This window comes from Anopheles coustani, chromosome 3 (genome assembly GCF_943734705.1).
Source record: "Anopheles coustani chromosome 3, idAnoCousDA_361_x.2, whole genome shotgun sequence".
In the NCBI taxonomy this organism is placed as follows: domain Eukaryota; kingdom Metazoa; phylum Arthropoda; class Insecta; order Diptera; family Culicidae; genus Anopheles; species Anopheles coustani.
Window position 1 is genome coordinate 7,408,139 of NC_071288.1, and position 21,305 is coordinate 7,429,443.

The 21,305-nt window shown below is 45.9% G+C and overlaps 1 protein-coding gene across 1 annotated transcript; it reads left to right on the plus strand.

The window, feature by feature from the left end:
- LOC131260511 (uncharacterized) lies at nt 1–19,219 on the plus strand. Its single transcript, XM_058262252.1, has 3 exons — nt 1–156; nt 14,024–15,070; nt 15,572–19,219. The coding sequence occupies exons 1-3, from the start codon at nt 1–3 to the stop codon at nt 19,217–19,219; spliced, it is 4,851 nt and encodes a 1,616-aa protein (XP_058118235.1).
- The last annotated feature ends 2,086 nt before the right edge of the window (nt 19,220–21,305 follow it).

The window sequence follows — 21,305 nt, forward strand, 5'->3', positions numbered from 1 at the left end:
ATGTACGAGTCCGATCTCCGGCTGACTCCCCACGATGGCCAGTTCTGCCGGCTGTGCTTTAGCAAGTCGGACGACCTCTGCCCGCTGTTTGCCTCGGCGAACAACATGCCGAACAAAGTGCTGCTTCATAAGATTTTCGACTGCACCACCATAACGGTAAGTGACGTCCTCTGGCCAAGAAGTAGTTCAAACGACGAGCATATTTTTCTTCGATTTGCACGACTAGCAAGAAGGAAAGAGACAGAGAGAAGACACAACACAACCGAGATAGCGCTATTACAAAAGTGCTTCTTTAATGGGAGTAACAGAAAAACGATCATTTAAATTTGTATTTTTTTAAACTTCCCTTTTACAATGGGCGTCGGTGTTGGTGGTGATGATGACGGTGCATAGATTAGACTTTTAAAAAAAAAAACTATACCGGTTTTCTAGCTCGCATGGCCCCGCCAGCTTACACCACTTCTTTCTGATGGCAATAGAGAAGTTTGCGTTTGTTCGCCTTCCATGCCGAAAGCGAGCGAATGCGGCGCATACTTGGGCATGCCTTGTTCTTGGGGTTTCCTTTTTTGCTGCTCCTTTCTTTCATAATAAATACACACAATGGACGTAGTAGTTAACGCGAAGCACAAAAACCCTGGGCACCTTTAAGAGAAAAAAGCGAGATGAATGAGCGGAAAATGATTTTTCGAACAAACCGAGAGTAGCGAGAAAAGTCACAATTTCCAATTCACCTTTATTATTTTTATTCCTCCGCCCCGCTCTTCAATATCGCCCGTTTCCGCTCCTTAAATCGGTTTGTTTTCCAGGGGTTTCAAATCATTGTGCAACATTGATAGTGTCGCGATCGCGTTCTCGCCGTCGATCGCCGTTGTTTGTTTGTCGCAAGGCGCCCGTCGGCCAAGGGGGTTGGCAAAGGGGTTGAAGCTGGGTGGGTGGGGCCGCCCCTTCTGTGGGGCAGGAAGAAAAGACGCGGGAGAATATATATGATTCCATCTCGACGAAAAAGAGTACGAGAAAACGAATGCTCACCAGCTGAAAATGACAAGATAGCGCGAGAGAGAGAGGGAGAGAGTGAGAGAGAAAGAGAGGGAAGGAGCGCGAAGAAAAGACGGCACGAGAATATGAATAAGGGAAATGGATAATTCAAAGTTTAATTGCCTGACTTGTTGTTTTTTCTATCTTTCGTAAGAAGGCCCCCTTGTGTGGAATGGAAAAAATGCACGAAATCGTTATAAAGACGGGGTAAATAAAAAAAGTTTCAACTCTAGCAAGTCTCAAGGAAGGCGAGAAATAGTGAACCTATCTATACACGGCACGTTGCGTTGTGTGCTAGTGGTGGTAGTAAGTAGTAGTAGTGGTAGTAGTTTTATGTATGTATTTTAATGCCATAGATAGATTGCGCTCGATCGAGCCAAGAAGTTGGCGTGCCAGCAGCCCGACGACTACTACGATCTGTGCAGCTCTCGATAGATGGATAGATAGTTGGAAGTAGTTTTAAGTTTATGCTTTTTTTTTCTTTCCCCCATTTTAAATTCTTTTCCGTGTATAATGATGTTCACAGAAAAGGCTAGAAAAAAACATGCAACCACATGTGTATGCGCGCGTGTGTGTGTGTATGTACGCAATAGTAACTCTAAATGATCATTCCTTTTGAGAAACGCTCCACCGTGCAGGTTTAATTTTTCATTCTCATTTTGGTCCGACGTTTCTTCACGTGCTCCATGCCGCCAGCTCGATGATTCCAGTTTTCCATCTTTGAAAACATTTTGAAGAATCCACACAAATGGAGTTTCTTTTCTTTTCAGGTTCTTTTCGCTTCGGCTTTAGCATTTTGTGTATTACTTGCCTTCCTTTGCCCTGGCCAGTTTTCCAGAAATGTGTCGGCTGGCCCGTGTTGTGGAGTTCAGCTTTTTATCTTGCTTGCCTTCCGTTTGGTTTCTCCGCAGCAACCCGGGGGTTGAATCGGTATGGCGGATGCCCTCGACGGACAATTGAAACCAGAGCGCGAGCCGTCGTCAATTGTCGTCGTCGTCGTCGTCGTCGTCGTCTTGGCTTCTCGCGGCTTTGGTTACGTTCCCATTTTTACACTATGTTGTGAAAAATATCGCTATATTGCTACAACCCGTTCCCCATTCACGGTTCCTCACTCTCCCGTGCTCCTCGTAAGTCTTTTATGTTGCACTAAAAAGCATATCAACCGGCTGTTGTCTGTATGTGTCGGTGACGGAGGAGGAGCAAGGGGGGACCATTCCGACGGTATGCCATAGTAATGATGGGGTGGGAAAACATACTGCCAGGGAACCCGGTCAAAAGTATCAATTATAATAAAAATACATGAAAACTCTTTTAGTCCTGAAAGTTTTCATAATGGAAAGTAATGGAAAATCAATAACTGTATTTAAGGTTGTGTTTGAAAAAATTGTTTCATTATTTTTTAAAGTTAATTGTGTTTTATAGTTAATTGTATTGTATTTATAATTTTTATAACAACTTCAGTTTTTCTAAGTATCATCTTGTCTTGATACAAATGTTCTATTTAATCTATTTGGCATCTGAAGCAACTTGTTTACATGTTCGTTCTATTTGAATAATCTATTTATGTAGAACCACGTAGCACGACTGATTTCAAAACATGCTCTCGTTTTAGTTTCATACCACTCCATACCTGATGGCTATAAAATATAACTATACATGAAACGTATTCAGACTCTTTGAGGTGAAGTGCAAGCCTAGCATGTGAAAAAGAAACACACATCGACTCAAAGGCATTCTATCTTTTATGCCAACTCTCTCAACTAGCCCACTCCATCCAGCCTCCGTCCCCCAGCCGGGTTCTGCATTTCCTTCGCCACTCCACGATCGCCTTCCTGCCTACACTTTGAAGTGTGCTGTAGTGTTGTAGCGCTGTCAGTCAGTCAGACAAACGTTAAGTTAGTCAGTCACAGTTAGTCCGTCACATCGTTACCATTCTCCATATTTGCTCAATTCACAAGAGCGTACCACGAGAGGCACCATCATCCAGTAGCACGACAACCCATCCAACCCTCCCCTCCCCGTACGCCCGGTCCACGGACTTATGCTATCCACTTAAACAGCAGCATAAAATCCCTCCCTCCGTTTTCTGCTTTGCATCATCATGCTTCTTCGACCCGGCCGCTAATACCGACGCAAATACGCTCATAACTCCAATAGCCCATTTTCATGAAGTTACAAAAGTGTAATTTAGTTTCATGAGTTTTTGTAAAACACTCGCTCGCTCGCTCCCCCTTCCCCCCGCCAGCCCGTCCGTCTTTCTGTCTAACCCACTACCGGGGGCATGGACTGGTGTTGGTAAAAAGAGTCGATACATACACTCAGGTTTATGTGTGTTCAAGTGCGTGAATGCTCTGGGCATCCATGGCATTAGACTGTGTTGTACAAATAAAACAAAAAAAAACAGTCAGAAACTAGAGACCGAGGATAAGGAAGGACGCCAAGGAGGCAAGCCGGGCGGTGCGAGCGAACAAAACAGAAAATATGTTGCATCTGGCGTCTCGCTCGCGTCTTGCGGTAACGATTTACCTCACTTGATCTTCCATCCCGCCTTGCTTCCATCCTCTCCACCAGCTCCGACGTCTTGTCTTATGCTCCGGTTTCATATTTCTCGCGCTCCGATTCTCCGTCTTTACGAATCCATCGTGTCTTTCTCTCAGGGAGTTGCCTTCTTCAAAGTGATGCTTTTCGGATTTGTTTTGCTTCTCCTTTCCCAAGGCAAAGCACAGACTAGGATGACGCGCGTGGTAATCGGATAAGCGCGAGAGAGCGAGCTGGCCGCATGGAGCGTGTACCATCGGTTCATCCTACTCTAGCATTATTTTTTCCGTTTTTGTTGTATTGAGGCAAAGAAAATGTGCATTTTATAGACGATCATTAATCTTCGTACTTCTCTCGACTCATGTATTCAGGTTTTTTCAACTTCTATCTGTGTTTTTTTATGTTTTTTCTGTTTCCATACACACTAGCACCGCGGTACACAATCTACTTCTCTATTTCGTACGTCGTTTTTTCCTACTTTTTCTTGTTTTTCATTGCCCGTAGTCTCTTCTCAGTTCAGTGCTCTTTTTTCCCTCTTTTAATACCAACAATTTTACATTCCATCGGGAAGTTGTTTTTTTATATTTTTTTACTTTCTGCTCGCTCCTCGCCTTCAATCTTCTCGTATTAACGTAAATTGAACTTGGTCTTTGCCAGCAGCGCGCAGTGATGATGATGGTGTATGGTGCGGGAATGGTTTTTTCCGTTCTTAACGAGTTTTTATTTTTACTACCAACCCGTGTATTCTTTCTCCATTAAAAACTCCTCCGTCATGTGAACGTCATTCGCGCCGTGAATGTTATGTGTGCTACTTCTTTCTTAGATTTCCGTTCTCGCTACGAGTTCCGCCAGAATTCCGTCTCAAATCACACCAATTTAGCTCTGGGGAAGATGAAGTTTCTCGCGCATATCTCGATGAGACCCGCATTGTTAAACTATTCTACTCGCGCTTATCTAGGAATATCACCCGCTTGATTGTGTGTGCGCACACATGCACACTCCTCGAACACAGCGCAATTTGATGCTGGTTTCGAGTGGTAAGTGAAATAAATTGCTCGAACTTCATTCCGTGTAGATGTGTTTGTAGAATAATTGACATCAATGCGCGTTTGTTGATGAGGATGGAAATAAAATCGTTAAAAGCCATATCCAGGACACTCGTTTCGAAAATATTTCATTACCCCCCCCCCCCCCCCCCCCCTCCCCCCTCCGCGCGATCTTTACCAGCGTCCCATTTCGAAGCAGGACTTCGCACACGAAAGCGCTCCGGAAATGATCATCAATTTATTCCGCCTTTTTATGTACCAACATGGCATGAGAGCATGAGAGGAGCATAACAGAACATGGTGAGAGAAAGGCCCGTCAGAGCAGGCGAGAGCGAGGCGAATTAGAAGAAAGGTCAAAGTATGTCATATTTGTTTTATCGTCGTCTCTGCTCCCCTCCGCGATCCTCTCCTCTTCAACCTTTTCAAGGCGCTCTCTTTTTCGCGCATGGTGTTGGGATGCTGTGCTCTTTTTCTTTCTCAGAGAGGGAGAGAGAGGGAGCGCAGAGAGTCCGTTTATTGCATCCCCGGCAAAGTGTCATCGTTCGACGTCCGTCGTCGTCGTCGTCGTCGTCGTCGTCGTCGTCGTCGCCGCGGGGGGCTTCTTTTCCGCTGGATCTGGATCTGTCCGTCTAGCTACCGTCTACCGTCGCGCGTGCTTCCCTTCCCTTCGTTCCCTCCGCCCACCCGCAAATCCACCCGAGAGAATCGGTTATCCTCGGCGATTCGCTTCTTTGCGGCGGACTCCGCTAGCCAAGCATAGAAAGAAGGTGCATTCATGGTGCAACACATGGCGTTCTCGTGCGCCTGTGGTTAATTTTATGATGCACAGCAGAACGCCGTTAGAGATCATCCCCTCATTCGCCCCCCGCCACCTTTGGCCATACCCGTCAGCAGCGTCTGCACGATCTTTAACAACTTCCACTTGATGAGAATCCATGTATTTGTTTGTGTGCATGCATGCATGTACCCTTCCCGATTCCATGAAGGGGTACAATAGGTTTTTACAAGATTCTTTCCCATTCTCTGATTTGTTCCTCCATCGTTCATTGCATTGATTGAATTGATTGGATGTTGCTTTGCTGTTTTATTTTTAACCCCCGTTCGCGCGGATGTGGTTCAGTCCCGCTGGCTGTTACCATTTGTTGCGAAGTGGTTTCAAATTCCATCTTTATATCCTTTCCCACTATTGCCATCGCTATTAGCAACATCAACCGCGGTAGCAATAATACTGCTGTGTGCAAAAGGCAGCATAGTAAGCGGTGCGCAATACGAAATGATGGTATTTGCGTTTTCTGGTCCAACAAAGCGTTGGTAGTGGTGTTGGAATCACACTGGGTGTTTGTAGTTTTCTTAGGAGATTTAAACATCTGTTTTGAATAAAAACGCCTTTACGGGCACGTAAAGCGGACACGTAAACAGCTTAAAGACATATTTTTCGATAAACTGCTCAACTTACCTTGAAACTGGGCATGTAAATTATATTCGTATCTAGCAAACAATGATTGTCAACCAGGATCAATTAAATTGATCAGCTTTACGATAGATTGGTGGCGTCATTTTTTACCGTGAAAACTTAAATTGCAATGTAAAATCGTTATAAGTAAAATTTTTATTTTTTAATAATCACACATGATAATTTTCGTAGTAAACTATCCTATTTAACGTACGACACCCATATTGAATAAAGCCATGATATGGAAACCTTTTATGAAACCCCCCTAGGAACCCCCTCCCTTCCCATACATATCCCATTTGCGCGTTGTGTGTGGCAATGTGCGCGTTTCTATTGCCGGTCGGGCATATAACAGCCATTTTTGTACAGTTACGGATTTTTATTACTATCATCATTTGCTTTAAGGCCCTCGTCACGGCATATACAGTATTATTTCTGTGTGTACCTTTCCTGCTGGTTACTTTTGTCCCCCTATCCCATCCCCCCTCCGTCCCTACGGTCTTCACAATCGCTCGACGAATGCATCTAAACTACACCAATAACAACTCTCAATTGTACTGTTGCTGCCGCTGCTGGGTCGATAAATGGTGCTTCTAAAGTTTCATCCCCTCCCCGTGGGGCAACCTGCCAACCCCTTGCTGTCCTCCAGGCCACCCCGCCCGAAGCACACGTACATTTGGCCATCAAGCCCACAAACACAAAAGCACCCAGTGAACTGTTCTCGGACATGCTCTTGTCGACAACTTCTCGTCAATTTCTTTCCGTACTTGGCAAGTTGTTTCATTTATACAATTTCTGTTTCCTTCTTCATCTCTCAGCTTCCCTCCCGTTCGCTCATTAATTGTATATTCCATGCACATTTCCCGTAGTTTAAATAGAGAAAGACGGAGAACGAGCATGAAAAGAGGGAGGCGGTCCACCTCTTTCTCTCTCATCGATTCACTTCCGTCTCTCTCGCTCCCCCCGGGTGGTGCTCGTTTATGTCTTGTCGTCAGCATAATCAAACGGCAGTATGATCAATATCATAATTGTGGTGTTCGCTACATCATCTCTTCTCTGCGCCCGTCCGCCTCGTATTAATATCATGGCAGTATGTTGGGAATTGAAAATGTCGATCTGTAGGAATGTTTTACTATGCTTTTTTCGTTTTTAAATCCCATCAATCCCGAACATGGTGCTGCGCGGTGTGAATGTATGCGTTTTTGACGCGCGTTGCTTTGATTAATATTTTTCCCTATCCATCAATTCAACCCCCAGTCCCTTAGTCCCTTTCCCCATGCACTATTATTACATAACATGCCCGGTCGTTCGAATTCGATTTATGTCGCCATGTGAATCATCCTTGATTCGGTTTGGGTAGCGCGCTCCCTCCGTCCAAATGTTCGCCCAACATAGAGTGCATAAGCGGACGCGAAAGCAGGAGCATTAAAGTGGACACAGACAGTCGCAAATTCATCCCACTTTTGAACGGACGATCAGCATCGCACCACCATCCCGGGGGCAGGGTTCGATGGAGGTTCGTCGCGCAATCAATCGATGTTGTGTGGCGGATAAAGTGGGCGCCCAAACGGCATGTAAATAGTATCGCTAATAGCAATAACAACACCGCGAACGGTAATAATAATCATAAAACAAACCGTCGAAACAGACTCGGCACACACAACGCCACGTGCCTACGACACCGTGGCGACGAATCAAAATCACAACGACCACCGAGCAAGCGCTGGAAGCAGTGATTCTCAACCGATCACTTCGAACCAATAGAACTGACGTATGTTGCAATGAATACAATTGGCTTAATTGAATAAGTATACTCTCATTTGATAAATTTTGTTTTGATGTACTCGATAATTTAAGAGTGTCATATTTTCAAGTGATGCTAGTACAACAATCATCTAGTTTACGATGTATTAATTTACGATTTCAATCGTCTAGGTATGAGTGAAATTATCTAAAAACTTTGAGAATCATCCCTGTCTCGTATTGTGTAGTCCAATGTGTGTTTTTTCCATCTTACTAAAACTTGTTGACAGATTGTTTGATAAAACTGGTCAAAGCTGCATGAGAAAAATGCTTTTAATTTGCAGTTAACCTGAAACATTTTTTACAAAAAACAAAGATGAAAAAAAGTTTGAACAATTTGAATTTGTGAAATTGTCTATCCATTTACGAATTTATGTATCTTGTTGTTTACGATGAGAATCTCTGCGAACGAACGCGAATCGCGAACCGAATTCATCGAACACGGATGAACCGGCAGGTCGTCGCTCGCTCGATGGGAAGATAGAAAAGGTGAAGAAGCTTTCGAAAACAAAAATAAAATAAAACATGAAAATCATAATAAGCGTGTGCTTTAGCCGATCTGGCCGGAGTTTGGTGGGTGGTACAGGAATATTTAAAGTCTCTGAAGAAGGCGACAGGAAGAGGACGGGGGAAGGGGGCCGATTGATGAAGATTGAAACGATGCCAGGGGGATGGGTTGTGGCCGCTGCCGAGAGTGGTGTTTGCAGAGAGGTGTTTCGATACATACGGAAAAAGCGAACGATAGAATACATTTCGAAAACGAGAACATGGAAAAAGTTCGAAAAAATAAAAATGGGGCCATATGGAAAAACAACAAGAACGAACAGACAACAGAAAAATATAACACTCACAGACACACACAAACCCACACCATACAAACAGAAAAGTCAGAAATGAAAATAAAAGCATCATAATGCTTTTCGTCCAAGTATGTGGACCACGACGACTACGATGACGACGATGGGTGGTGGTGATGATGGGCGCGCCCGGTGGTGGGGAGAGGACGAGTCAAATTTCCTTTTTCCACGCCCTCGTTCCGCCACCATCCTCCTCGGTCAACCCTGCCAGTATGAGAAATGATGAAATATTGCTCATTTTTATTATGTACGGAAATTCGAGACTTTGACGTTTCGGCTCGTCGTTTGCCTTACTTTCTGTTCTCTGTTTGACTTTTGAACAATTTCTTTTCATTTCACTCCCATAGCTCGGCCGCTGCTCTCTTCCGAGGCCAGCCTTGTTCTTATTATGGTTTTGTAAATTGTTGAAACGAAATGGGTGTTTCTTTTTTTTACAAAAAGAGTCTCAAGGCTTCTTTCGTGCTTTGAGATTTCCTCCGCGTTGCAAAACAAATGGAAGCATCGCCCGGCAGTTGGTCCGTGGCTTGGTTTAAAAAGTCAAACGTTTGGTTGCTGATTGCCCATCCACCGGGAGCAATAGAAAGGATGGCTCAGCTTTACGTCGAAAATAACACATCTCGACCGGTTCGCCGATTTGTTCCATTTTTGTTTGATTTTGAACAACGTAAAAGCACACATTAAATGATGCTTGCTCGCTTTTGTAACAATCTTTTTTTGAATGTGTTATTTCTCCTCATTGTCTTTCCTTTACGGTATGTGTGTATTTGTGCGCAATGGACGTACTACATAAAAACCGTTGTGTGCTGGCGCACTGTTTATGGCTGCGCTGAAATAAATTGTGCCTTTAGAGCGAACGGTGTCTGTTTGTCTTATACTTAGCTCGAAGTTTTGTAATGCAAAAATGGAAAAACATAGAGAGAGAGTGAGAGAGAGAGGGAAACCATGGAGAGAACGTACTCTGTGGCGGTGTGAGGGAGAGGAAAAGCATAATAAATTGGCATTCCAATACCAGCCCTGGCGGATGGATGGCGAGGGGGTGGACCAGGGGCTGGTTGGAGATGCGATTGAATGCGATTGTGTGCTGGCAAATGGCAACATATTTTCACAGACAAACACGCATTGGCCCAGCACACCGAAAAGAAGTCAGGAGGAGGTGTACTACCTCCGGTTGGTGGTACGCACCACCCGACAAGCATCGCAAAAACAGTAACGAACAGAAAAAGCACGGAAAATGCAAATCCAAACCTCATACAGGCGCACACACACACACACGAAAACGAAGCGCTAGCCAACATGCACATCTTGTAGTAGATTGAAGCAATCTTCAACCATGTCTTGAAGATCTTTCCACTAGCCTTCGGTTGGTCTAGAATATCTTGTTATTCGTCTTTGCGTTTGCGTTTTGAACATACATCGTCCTCCTTACCGGGGACCGGGCCCTCACCTCGATGCCGCCATCCCGCCAGCTCGAGCCACACAATTGGACGTGACTTAGCATTTTGCATCAGTAATCGTATGCTGGAACCCCCTGGGCCGATGGTATCGACGTAAGCGCATAGTTCAACATTTTCTTATACAGCTTTTTTTAAAAGTGTTTGTACTATCGAAACGTTTCCGTTCGCTCTTTGGAATATTCCAGCCAGCTTCTTTCAAGCTCCAGCCTAGTACTAGCACGCCTTTTATAGATCGAACGCAACCGAACTAGATCGTGTGCAGTTGGTTTTGCGATAGTTGAAGAAAGGAAAGAAAAAGATTAGCGTGTGTAAAAATTGCGCAATGCTTGCTCAGCCTTTTTTCTGCCAGTCGGAAGAAACTTGTGATGGTTTACACCATTTTCATAGATGATCTTCATATTGTTCGTTTGTATTTTCCTCATCAGAGCTTTTAATGTTATAAAGGGGGAATAAGTGGCGCCACGCATTTCCCTTGAAAACATACTAAGTATATTTGAAAACATACTAAGTACGTGAACAATCTTCTTACTATAAAAATCTTAAAAATTGCTGCGCATCGCTGCCAATGAATATTATTTACAAATCTACCAGAAACCACTCTCGTAGCCAGGGTTTAGTCAAAGTCCATCTGTTCATCTTAAAGTCTTCACAAAAAGTGAAGGTCAGCCATCTTTTTCTTTCCAGACTAAGCCATTAAACTCTATTCCGGTTTCTACACGAATCGCTTCAAACCGTGGAAAAGAGCAAATACCAGCCAAAACCATAAAACTATTTGCTAGCCGGAGTTATTTGTGTAACAAAGGAGGATTCGTGCTGAAGTAAACGTTGTTGTCGAGTAAAAGTTGAACGACTTCCAAACAAAAAAAAAGTAAAAAATTAGCCCAGAAAAACAGTGCGCTGGAAAGCGGTTGCGGAAAACGCGCATTTAAGAAAAAGTTTATATTTTTACGATGAAAAATGGCGCCAAAATCGATCACAAAGTTCGATACTAACGCAAATTTCCATAGTATGGAACCAAGCTTAGCATGGAAACCAACTTTGAAAACTGAAACTTTGTGGATGAGTTGTGGGATTATTTTGCATCGTAAAAATATAAACTTTGTTTTTGTTCCTGTGTGGTTTTGAATCAACTATATAGTACATACTTTTTTTTCCCCAAAAGTTATTCAAGTTTTTCTCGACAACAAGGTTTACTCCGACTCGATCATTTTTTTGTCTTTTTAACGAACCAGCGCGCAATGACGCAAAATCATGCAGACAAAATAATTACATCACTTGAAGGATTCTAAATGTACCTTTTAAATACCATTTGAAAACCTTGAAAACATCTCGAAAAAGCCTAAAATAGTTTCACCAAATTGACGCACTCGGTATAATTAGATTTGCATTTGTGTGAAGGTGTAATTAGAGATAGTAAAAACACATAAAAAACCCCACTCATTTAAATAGTTGATATTTCATTCATATGAGGCCGAGAAATAAGTTAATTTTTTCTTTCGTATGCGCAATGTCTAGTTTTATTCAACTGTTATGTAACGTTGTCCTTATCTTCAACTCGTTTTTTTTTGTGTGAAAATAAATATGTTTCTTCTTGTATTTGTTAAACATTATTTTTAAACTTATCTTTGTGTTTTGTGGAAAACCCATAGCAAAATCATTTCTCCATGTGCTTTACGTTAAAAGCAAGAATGAAATACTATGTTATCAACAAAACAAACGCACTGGCCTTACAAATATTTGCTGATAGTATGCGAGTGGCCTATTTTTTTTTTCCTGTACGAAATAGGATAATAGTGAATTGAGGTTCGTTAAAACAGCCATAAAATTATGAACGGTTTCTTACCACCTCGTCTGCACACACTACCACCAGTTTTATCAAAACATTTCCGGCCATTCGAAAACATAAGGGGTGAGATGAGGAGAGGGAGAGGGGGTGGGGGGGCGGGTGGTGAGGTAACAAAAATGTGTATGATAAAAGGCGATCTTTTCTAACGCTCGAAGAGTTTGTCATTGTGGGTTTTTCGATATTTTTTTCTATGTTTTCATGGGACTGCTTAAAGGAATAAATTCCTTTAATTGGGACGAACAGCAGTGTTCGAGTTCAGTTGTTGTTTTTCTGCCGGTCACTGTACCTCCTCCATTCACGCATACCACGGTGGCGCCCGGTATGCCAAGTCTTTCTTCAGTGCCTTTTTTATACGCCAGGAGAGCGATAAACATATTTTTACCTACACACACAAACACACAAATCCATGAAGTGATCGATGTTCCTCGTCGTTTCGGAGCGGATTAAAAAGTTGATTATATTTCTTTCTTGAGTATTATTTTTTTTTTTGCGATTCCCTTGCGCCCGCTGCTTTCTATCACGGGTTTTCGTCTCTGTTTTTTGTGAAACAACCGAGTATAAAATTGAAACGTAAAACCGAATGTTCGATGTTCGGTTCGGTTTTACGTTGCACAATTAGCGTAATTAGACGAGTCGGAGTAAAAGAAACCAACAACGGTGGGAAGGGGGTAAAAACACAATTCATTTGCATTAGATAGAGCGAAATAATAATCGAGTGCGGTTTGCGTGGCGGGGATGATATGTGTTGTAATAGTAGGAAGCATAAAATCGGCCAACCGCGAAGAAGCTATACGGTGCCTCCTGGTTTCCTTCTTCTTTCGCTCTTGGTCTTCTTCATGGCGTGCATAAATAACACAGCCAGACACACACACACACACACGATCGGAGCCCATCGGAATAGCTGGCTGGCTGGCTGACAGGCTGGGCATATCTCCCTTTTTGGATTGGAGTAGATTTTCATGAAATTCTAGATGCGGCCGGTGTTCGTTTCGAGTCCGTTATTCAAATATACCCTTTTTCGCTCGCCTCATGCTCCTCGTGTCGCGACATGCGGTTCGTTTCCGAATCGATATGTCAATATTTAAATAGAGAATTCATCGTTACGCAACTGCAGCGCGACACCCAACGTAGCCGGTTCCAACCGATCTCCCCTCACGGCACCCTACTCCTGGGGCCGTTCCCAGCAGGTTACTATCAAGTGTAACTGTGTGTAACTATGGGCTGATTTTCTATTACGTTTTTTCTTGCGTGTACCGTGGCATATTTTTTCAAATAAAGATTGATTCTTTTTAATCATTTTTTTTTTTTGTTCGGATGTACCGTACCATCATCACACACACCCCATATCGCCACCGCTTCAGAGCTGGCAAGTCAAGCACACTCCCAAAGAAACGGCGACAGCAATTCCCTTATCTTTTGAAAGAAATCTTACAATATCCCTCGTCCCTCCGGCAGACGTCCCTATCGGACGGGGACCATTCGCTACCCTCTTCGCTCCGACGGTGTTCCATATTGCGTTTACAATAGTATTGTTGTCTCGGGGTGGCGGCCAAACGCTGATTGACAGTGTTAAAAATGCCCAATACTCCAAAATTATCGCCCTTATTTTTTCGTCTTTTTTTTTGTTGGATCCCAAGATCGGGGTTTTCGTTTTTCTTTTTCGGGGTGTAGCTGTACAAGTTGCCCAATGCACACGCTTTATCTCTATGCAAACGATTTTAGAAAACCTCTTCACTTGCTGTGGCGGTTGGGAGTGGGAAAAGGGGGAGGAAATAAGTGAAGCAACGTGCAAGATACCCATAATATGATTTATGATTTGTGTGACCCCGCTGTAAACTTCTTTTGTAACATTTGTTATCTTTTCTTTTTCAAATCTTTCTTCCTTCCACAAACCTGTGGAACCAACCTACCATCTTGTGCCATGTGGTGTGTGGTAACTCGATCCCTTGTCGTCACCATGGCGACGGCGCTAACATGGTTGCGAAATGCAGCTCAGCTTTCGCGACGATCACGATGCCAACATCTGCGCCAACTGTATCGTCAGCATCGAGGCCTTCTACAAGTACAAAGCGAAGTGCGTGGAGAACGATCGGCTGCTGCGCAAGAAGCGGGTCAGTTTCTTCGCCGGGCTAGGCCTGGCCGTGGGGACGGATCCCCACGGTAACGGGGCGGAAGAGGAGGCCGATGCGCGCCAGCAGATCCTGGCCCAGTGTAAGCGGCGTCGGTTGAGCGACGGTGACGATGTGGACCACCGAAGCCACCGCGGTACGGTCGGTGGTGAAGCGGGGAAGCCTTTCAATGGAACCGGAGGAGAAGGAGGAGGGGCGGACGATGGTTTCGATGACGACGAGGAAGCGAATCGAGGGCAGCCCCGGTATCGTGTGAAGCAGGAAGTGATTGATGAGCAGGAGGAAGCCATTGGCCACAAGCACGAGCCGCAGCAGGAGCAGCCCGAGGGGGAAGAGGACGACGACGAGGAAGAGTTCTTCAATCCGAACCAGTTCCTGGCGCAAGAGACGCAGATCGACGAGGGTGAGCACGAGGTCAGCTCCGACGGTGGCGTCGGTGGCGATGGGTTGACGGCCAACGGGAGTAGCAACGATGAGGCGGCCAGTTCCGCGTCGTATGATCGTCCCTGGAAGACGACGGAATTCGCGCCCCAACCGGGTGCGTCCGGGCTGAGGACGCTCAAGATTACCGACTACTCGAACGTGACCGGCAAGCGGGGACGTCCTCAGCGGTTCGAGACGGGTGACATGCTGCCGGCAGGTGGTGGTAGTAGCGGTAGCAGCAACAACCTGCTGGCGTACCACCAACGGGAAGCGGTCTACCGGGAGCTCCAGAGGTTGAACGGGATGGTTGCGAGCGGAGGCGGTGGGGTGATGGGACGGATGGCGATGGTCGTATCCCCGCAGGGACCGCACCGGCGTGCCAGTGGCGGAACGATCGAGCCGACGAAGAAGGTGCAAAAGTTCCTGGACGACGGTCTACGGGAGCTGATTTATAATGCCGGCGCACCGAATCCAAACTACTCTCGGGTACGTAAACTACCAAATGTCTTTCACACTCAAATTTACTTAAGGTAGAGATCTCGATTCTGTCTTTCAAGCTTATACAAATTTGCTGTTTTGCTTATTGCTGTGAGATCCATAAATGTTTATTTGTAAGAAGAAGATGAATATGATAAAAACAATATATGAAATACTATTTGAAGATCATGAAGAAAATGGTACCATAATGTTCTAGTATCAGCACTTACATTTTTGCAGCAACTTTAGTAAAGCCATGAACATTTATCATTTTCACGAAGGAAACCTGTAAAAGCGTGATCCCTTGAACAAATAAAAGCAAAGCAACATTTCTAAGATTGAATATAAATGTAACTTTTAAATCAAATTAAGAAAAACTTAAATGGGAAAAATGAGTATAAATATCGCATAAACCGACCGTGATTGAAAAAAAAGTATAGGAATACGAAATTGTAATACTGTATTTTAAAATCCATGGCAAACACTGATGAAATTTCTCTCCCTTTTTAGGATGGAGGATCGACCAACTTCATGGTAGTGAAAGCACGCTTCAACTCGTACAACATAATCTTCGACGACAATCGGTTTCTGCGACGGAACAAATCGGTCAGCGGGTTACCGAAGTGGTACTGGGCGTGCAGCGTCACCGGATGCCCGGTGAAGATCTGCAGCTACGCCGGTCGGTTGTTTAAAACCAACGAACTATCGCACACCCACCCGCCGACCGAACCGGACGCCGACAAGCGCTACGAAACGATCCAACCGGATCCGCTCGAGGCGGAACAGCTCCAGCGGCAACTTCTCCTCCAGCAGCAACAGCAGCACCAGGCGCAACAGGAGCGTCTGCTCCGGCAGCAGCAACAGCAGCAGATGCTTCGCCAACGACAGATGGAACTGGCCCAGCGGAGAGTGATAGCGACGGCTGCGCTGATGGCCGCAGCGGCCGCATCCGCCAACCACAACGAGGAGCTGGAGCGTTTGAGAAAGGAATCGCTAGCTGCTGGCGCTGAAGATCTTGCTGACCGGAAGTGCCACTACGAGCTTCGGAGGGCGGACGATGGTACGGAGCTGCTTATTTACGCTGGCCACAGCCACGGGTTGATCATGACGCGCAAGGATGGTGTGCGGATTTACCGGTGCACGAGCGACGGAGAGCAATCCTGTACGGACACCGTATTCCTACGGCCGGACGGACGGGTGGCAAAGGTTTGCAAGGAGACGAACGTCAACTACGACATGGAGCTGCCGGACGAACGGAAGGATGACGGAGCAGGTGGGGAAGGAGCCGTGGTTACCGAAGAGGAGGACAAAAAACGCCGACCACAGAAGATCATCGTGTACGAGGGCTACCGATACAAGTACTGCCACGCGCGCCCCGAGGGCAGCTTCTACTGGCGGTGCGTCCTGCGCCACGAAAAGGACTGCCTTGCGTCGATACAGACGAAGCGAAACCTTGAGTTTCTCAATGTGAACGATCAGCCGCACAATCACGATCCTCCGGATCCGTCCGAGCCGCACGAGAACGCAATGCTGTGCGAAATCCGCCTACCAGCGAAGGGCGAAGAAGCGGAAGGCTCGACCGACTTCAAGCTGGTTAAGAGTGGCCAAAAGCGAGAGTTTCTCATCTACAAGGGCTACCGGTACTACTTCCAGTACGAGTCGAAAAACGGTCGACGATCGTATCGGTGCACGATGTTTAAAAACTGTCCCGCCGGAGCATTCCTGCTACCGAACAGCACCATTCAGGAGGCGAAAAATTTCATCCACACCCACCCACCGGTGGAGGACATGGAGAAGTACATCACGAAGGATAGTTTAATAACGAGCCCGATCAAGCTGTCCGTCGATGGTGGCGATCCGGCTGCAATGGCCGCGTGGAAAGCGGCCCAAACGGCAGCAGAGAGCGGGCCGTCCAATACCGGACCGTCGGGTGGAGTGGAGCCGCTGAGTAAGGACCCGGAGGTGGCCCGAAGGAACGGCTATCGGATCATCAAAAACTACAAAAACAAGGAAATCATGATCTACCTCGGTTGGCGCTACTTTGAGGATTACAAGAAGAAAAGTGGTGGCCAGGTGTGGCGCTGCTCGTCCCATCGGTTGTGTCGTGGCTCGGTACATCTGTTCCCGGATGGTTCAATTAATTTCGCCAAACTTGTCGATCACAATCATTCCCCGCCGAAAAAGATCCTAAGCCACTCGTCGGTGGGTGGTGGCGGGATGGGCAAGGCTGATGACCTGGACGGTTCGAACGAGCAGCTAGATAGCGCGGGGGGCGATGTGTTCCCGCGTGGCGGTGGCATCGGTGGAGCTTACCATCGGTACATCACACACCAGGGTCATCGTTTCCGGTTCGCGACACGAAAGCGCGAGGGAACCATCTACTGGCGGTGCGCAATGAGACTCGAGACAAAGTGTCCAGTGTCGTTCCATACGCGAGAAGACTCGTACGAGCTGGTGAGCACACGCAATCACGAACACAATCATCCCATTCCGACGGTTTGGCCTGAGGTGGCCGGTGGGCAGATCGACGAGGAGCTACCGAAGGTTCGGCTCCCGGCGGAAGAGATTGGCACGACGGATTTCATCCTAACGAAAAACTCGAAAGGGCGCGATTTGGTTATCTACCGAAACGGCCGGTTCTATCTCGACTATTCGCGCAAGGATGGTAAAATTGTGTTCCGCTGTTCGGCCGTGTCCGGGTGTCGGGCAACGGTGCTTTTGCTCCCGAACAAAACGCTCCAGGTTCCGGAAGACTTTAGCCACAACCATCCCACGGTGGACAGCTGGGGAGCCGAGCAGGGCTCGACCGCTACGAACCGTGCGCAAAAGTCGGAAGAAGAGGAAGAGGATGTTGAGGAAATAATAGGCAATGGGGTCGGATCCTTCGAGGGTGGTTTCGATCGGGCTTTGTCGAAGATCGTCCTTCACAACGGCTTCCAGTATCGTTTCGTGACGCGCCACCCGACGGAACGGAGTGCATTCTATCGATGTTGCAATTTCGATGTCAAGAAGCAGCAGTGTCACGCGTCGCTCTACACCGACCTAAACGGGGTCGTCATCCAGGCGAGTCAGCAGCCGCACAATCACGCCCCGGGTGACTACCTTCAAGGGCCGGCCAAAACACCCAGCCCTCAGCAACAGCAACACGACACATCCGATCTGATCGGGACACGCGATTACAAGATCGTGAAGAATTGGAAAAATCGTGACGTGCTGGTGTTCCAGAACTGTCGCTACTTCCTGCACTACGTGCGCAAGGACGGTCGTAAGGTGTGGCGATGTTCGGCCATTCGGAGTTGCCACGCAGCGGTGTATCTGAACGCGGACGGCACGGTCGATCAGTTCCGTGGACAACACGTGCACGAAATACGTCCCGAGGGTGAACCACGGCGTCGCCGGCGCAGACGCAAGGCCGAACTGATGTATCCCTTTGGGGCGGCGGTCAGTGGTGGTGGACCTACCAGCGTGTCCGGTGCGAATCGAGCGGCCGCTGCTGCTGCGATGGCTGGAATGTTTGCCAATGGAGGGATGGTCACACCGGCGGAACTATTGGCTCGCACAGGAGGAGGAGCAGGAGGGGGGTCGGCGATGAATGGCACATCGGGTGCGCCGGCAGGCATGATGAACGGAGCGTCGATACAGGCAATGGCCGCGGCGATCAATGGTATCACAAATGGGCATACCGGTGGTGGGGGGAACGAATGGATCGATTACAGCGATTACGGTATACAGATGAGTGCCCCGGACACAGCCCATGGTCAGACAGGTGGTCGGTCGCACGAGGAAAACCAATCCCTCTGGGATCAGTTCCATCCCCATCAGGGAATGGCGGAGAATAGTGGGGAGGGCGAGTCGTTCGACTTCAACTACCACTCGGTGTTTGGCAACCAGGAGGCCTTCAATTCCTACACCGCCCATGCCTTGGCGCAACATCATCTTCAACAGCAGCAGCAGCATCATCGCACCATACAACAACAACTTCAGCAGCGAATGCAGCAACTGAACGGCGGTGGCCCGCACCAGCAAGAACCGTCGCAACCCTTACTGATCGACAGCAGTGACGCGGAGGAAGAAGATCACGCACCGTCGCGGGAGGAAAGTGACGACGATCAACCGATCATCGTGCCCGAGGTGAAAATGGAAACCGACGATCTGTGATCTATGGCTTGCAATCGTTCGTCCGCGCAAAAGCAAGCGCAGGCCGCCACATGAACTTTTAATGCAATAATCAACATCACTAGGCATGACTGCTGCTCTTGTTCTACTTCAAGTAGTTCTATTCAGCTAAAGACAAACATGCCGTGGCCCCCCTTTTTGCCACCATCACTAATAAGCAAAGCAATGCAAAGCTTGAACGAAAGTATACGCGCCGTACCGGGCGGCAGGGAGAAAAGATAGATAGATCGTATAGACGATGGAGATCGTGCAAAATTCGTCAAGTGTCCTTCCGTTTTCCGTGGATCATTTTATTAGTTTCTTATATCTCTAAGCTAACACACGAGCCATTTAGTAAAATTACCCTTTAAGGCAAGAGCACAGCAATATACTTCCCTGTAGAACCATTCCGCTTGGCCAAATCCAGTCAAAATTAGTCTATCGACGAGAAGGTGGTAGAAGATACGGACGCAAGGTAGAAGAAGGAAACATAAATTTTACACACTACGCAGGGGTCCTTTAGAGTAATTTAGTTAGTGTCTTTTTATTGTTTACCTCCTCTGGACAAGTTGTTGCATTGTTCGTAAAATCTTTATGGAGACTGCTCGCCCCAAAACTCTCCATCACGGAACATTAGAGATTAGATGAAAACTGAAACTTTTTAAGGAAAAGAAAAACAATATTCTAATAAGCTATACATTTAATAGGAGCTCCCATATTCCGGGCAGACGGATTTGCAGTGGATGCGTATTTGTTTTCATTTCTTCCAGCATATTTTTAAATAGGTAATTAATTCTAGCCACATAAGCTGCAGAGACAACTTTCGCCTCTGCGTGTTTAATGCCAGTGAGACTACTAGAGAAGACAGCAAATAGCCATTTAGTAGACTGTGTTTCGGGAGGATGGGTGTAGCAAAATTTGTTATTCTAATTGGCTTCATTAACGGGAGATATTTATAAAAGAGTGAAGGTGATCACTTTCTGAATCCCCATATCGGTTTGAGACAACGGTTAGGGAATTGATAAGGGATACACGAATGTTTAAATTCTCCTTTGGAAAAGTTGTTATGTTATGTAAGTCTGAGTGTTCGTGCAGTGACAATGTCCTTAAGAAATTCATTTTTTTTTATGTACACCGTAAAACGATTCATTATTGAAATACATGAGGCTATGGGACGACACCCAGTTCAAGGTTTGAGGAAAATTGTTACTACTTTGTATGGGAATGGGAAACGAAAGTGGCCAAACGGAGAGAGAGAGAGTCCCCTACATTTAGGTATTTAGAAAGGACGTAACACAGAATTCCTATTTTATGATTTATAGTTCGAAACTAAAGTAAAAAAAAATACACTCCCGTATGGCTAGTAGAAATTATTCACAAGTTGAAGCAAAAAAGCATTAGAAAATATGTTAGAAATATATAATGAAATTGGAGCAAAAAGTTATATCTTAGCAAAAGAACGCAAACAACACATTGTGTTTGAAGTATGTGGCAATTTTTATCGATTACATTATATTGTATTTTGATTTTGACCTTTTAGTGAATTCAAACGACACACGCAAAGCCGAGATAGCTCGGGAAGCGCAACATAACCGAGAGTAGCAATAGGATATGAATGACAGAAAAAAATAAACCTAAAGTAAATCAAAACATGTTCAAACCATGTAAGAAAAGACACTCAACCTGCTGGTAAGGGGAATAAAAAAAAACATACAGTAAATACCCAGTGACACAACTCTTCCAAGCGTACACGCCTAAATATACTCAAACAAGCGACAAGCCAACAGCCAACGTATACTCGTAAACTCACCACCAAGGCGCACTCATTTAATAGTACGGGACATCATTCACCTTATCGAAACACTGCTTGCAATCGTAAATGATAACGAGAAAACGTACATTCTATAGATATAGTGGTCGTTCACGCCAACGAGGCCAACCCCTCCTAGAAGTAAAAGAGAATGCTACAATGTACTTTGCGAGTATAAGTGTACTAACTAATGCAATAAAAATAAGGGATGAGAAAGAAGACAAACTGAGTCGAAAACGATCGTTCCACTGTGAACAGCACCTCATACGCCGTAAAACA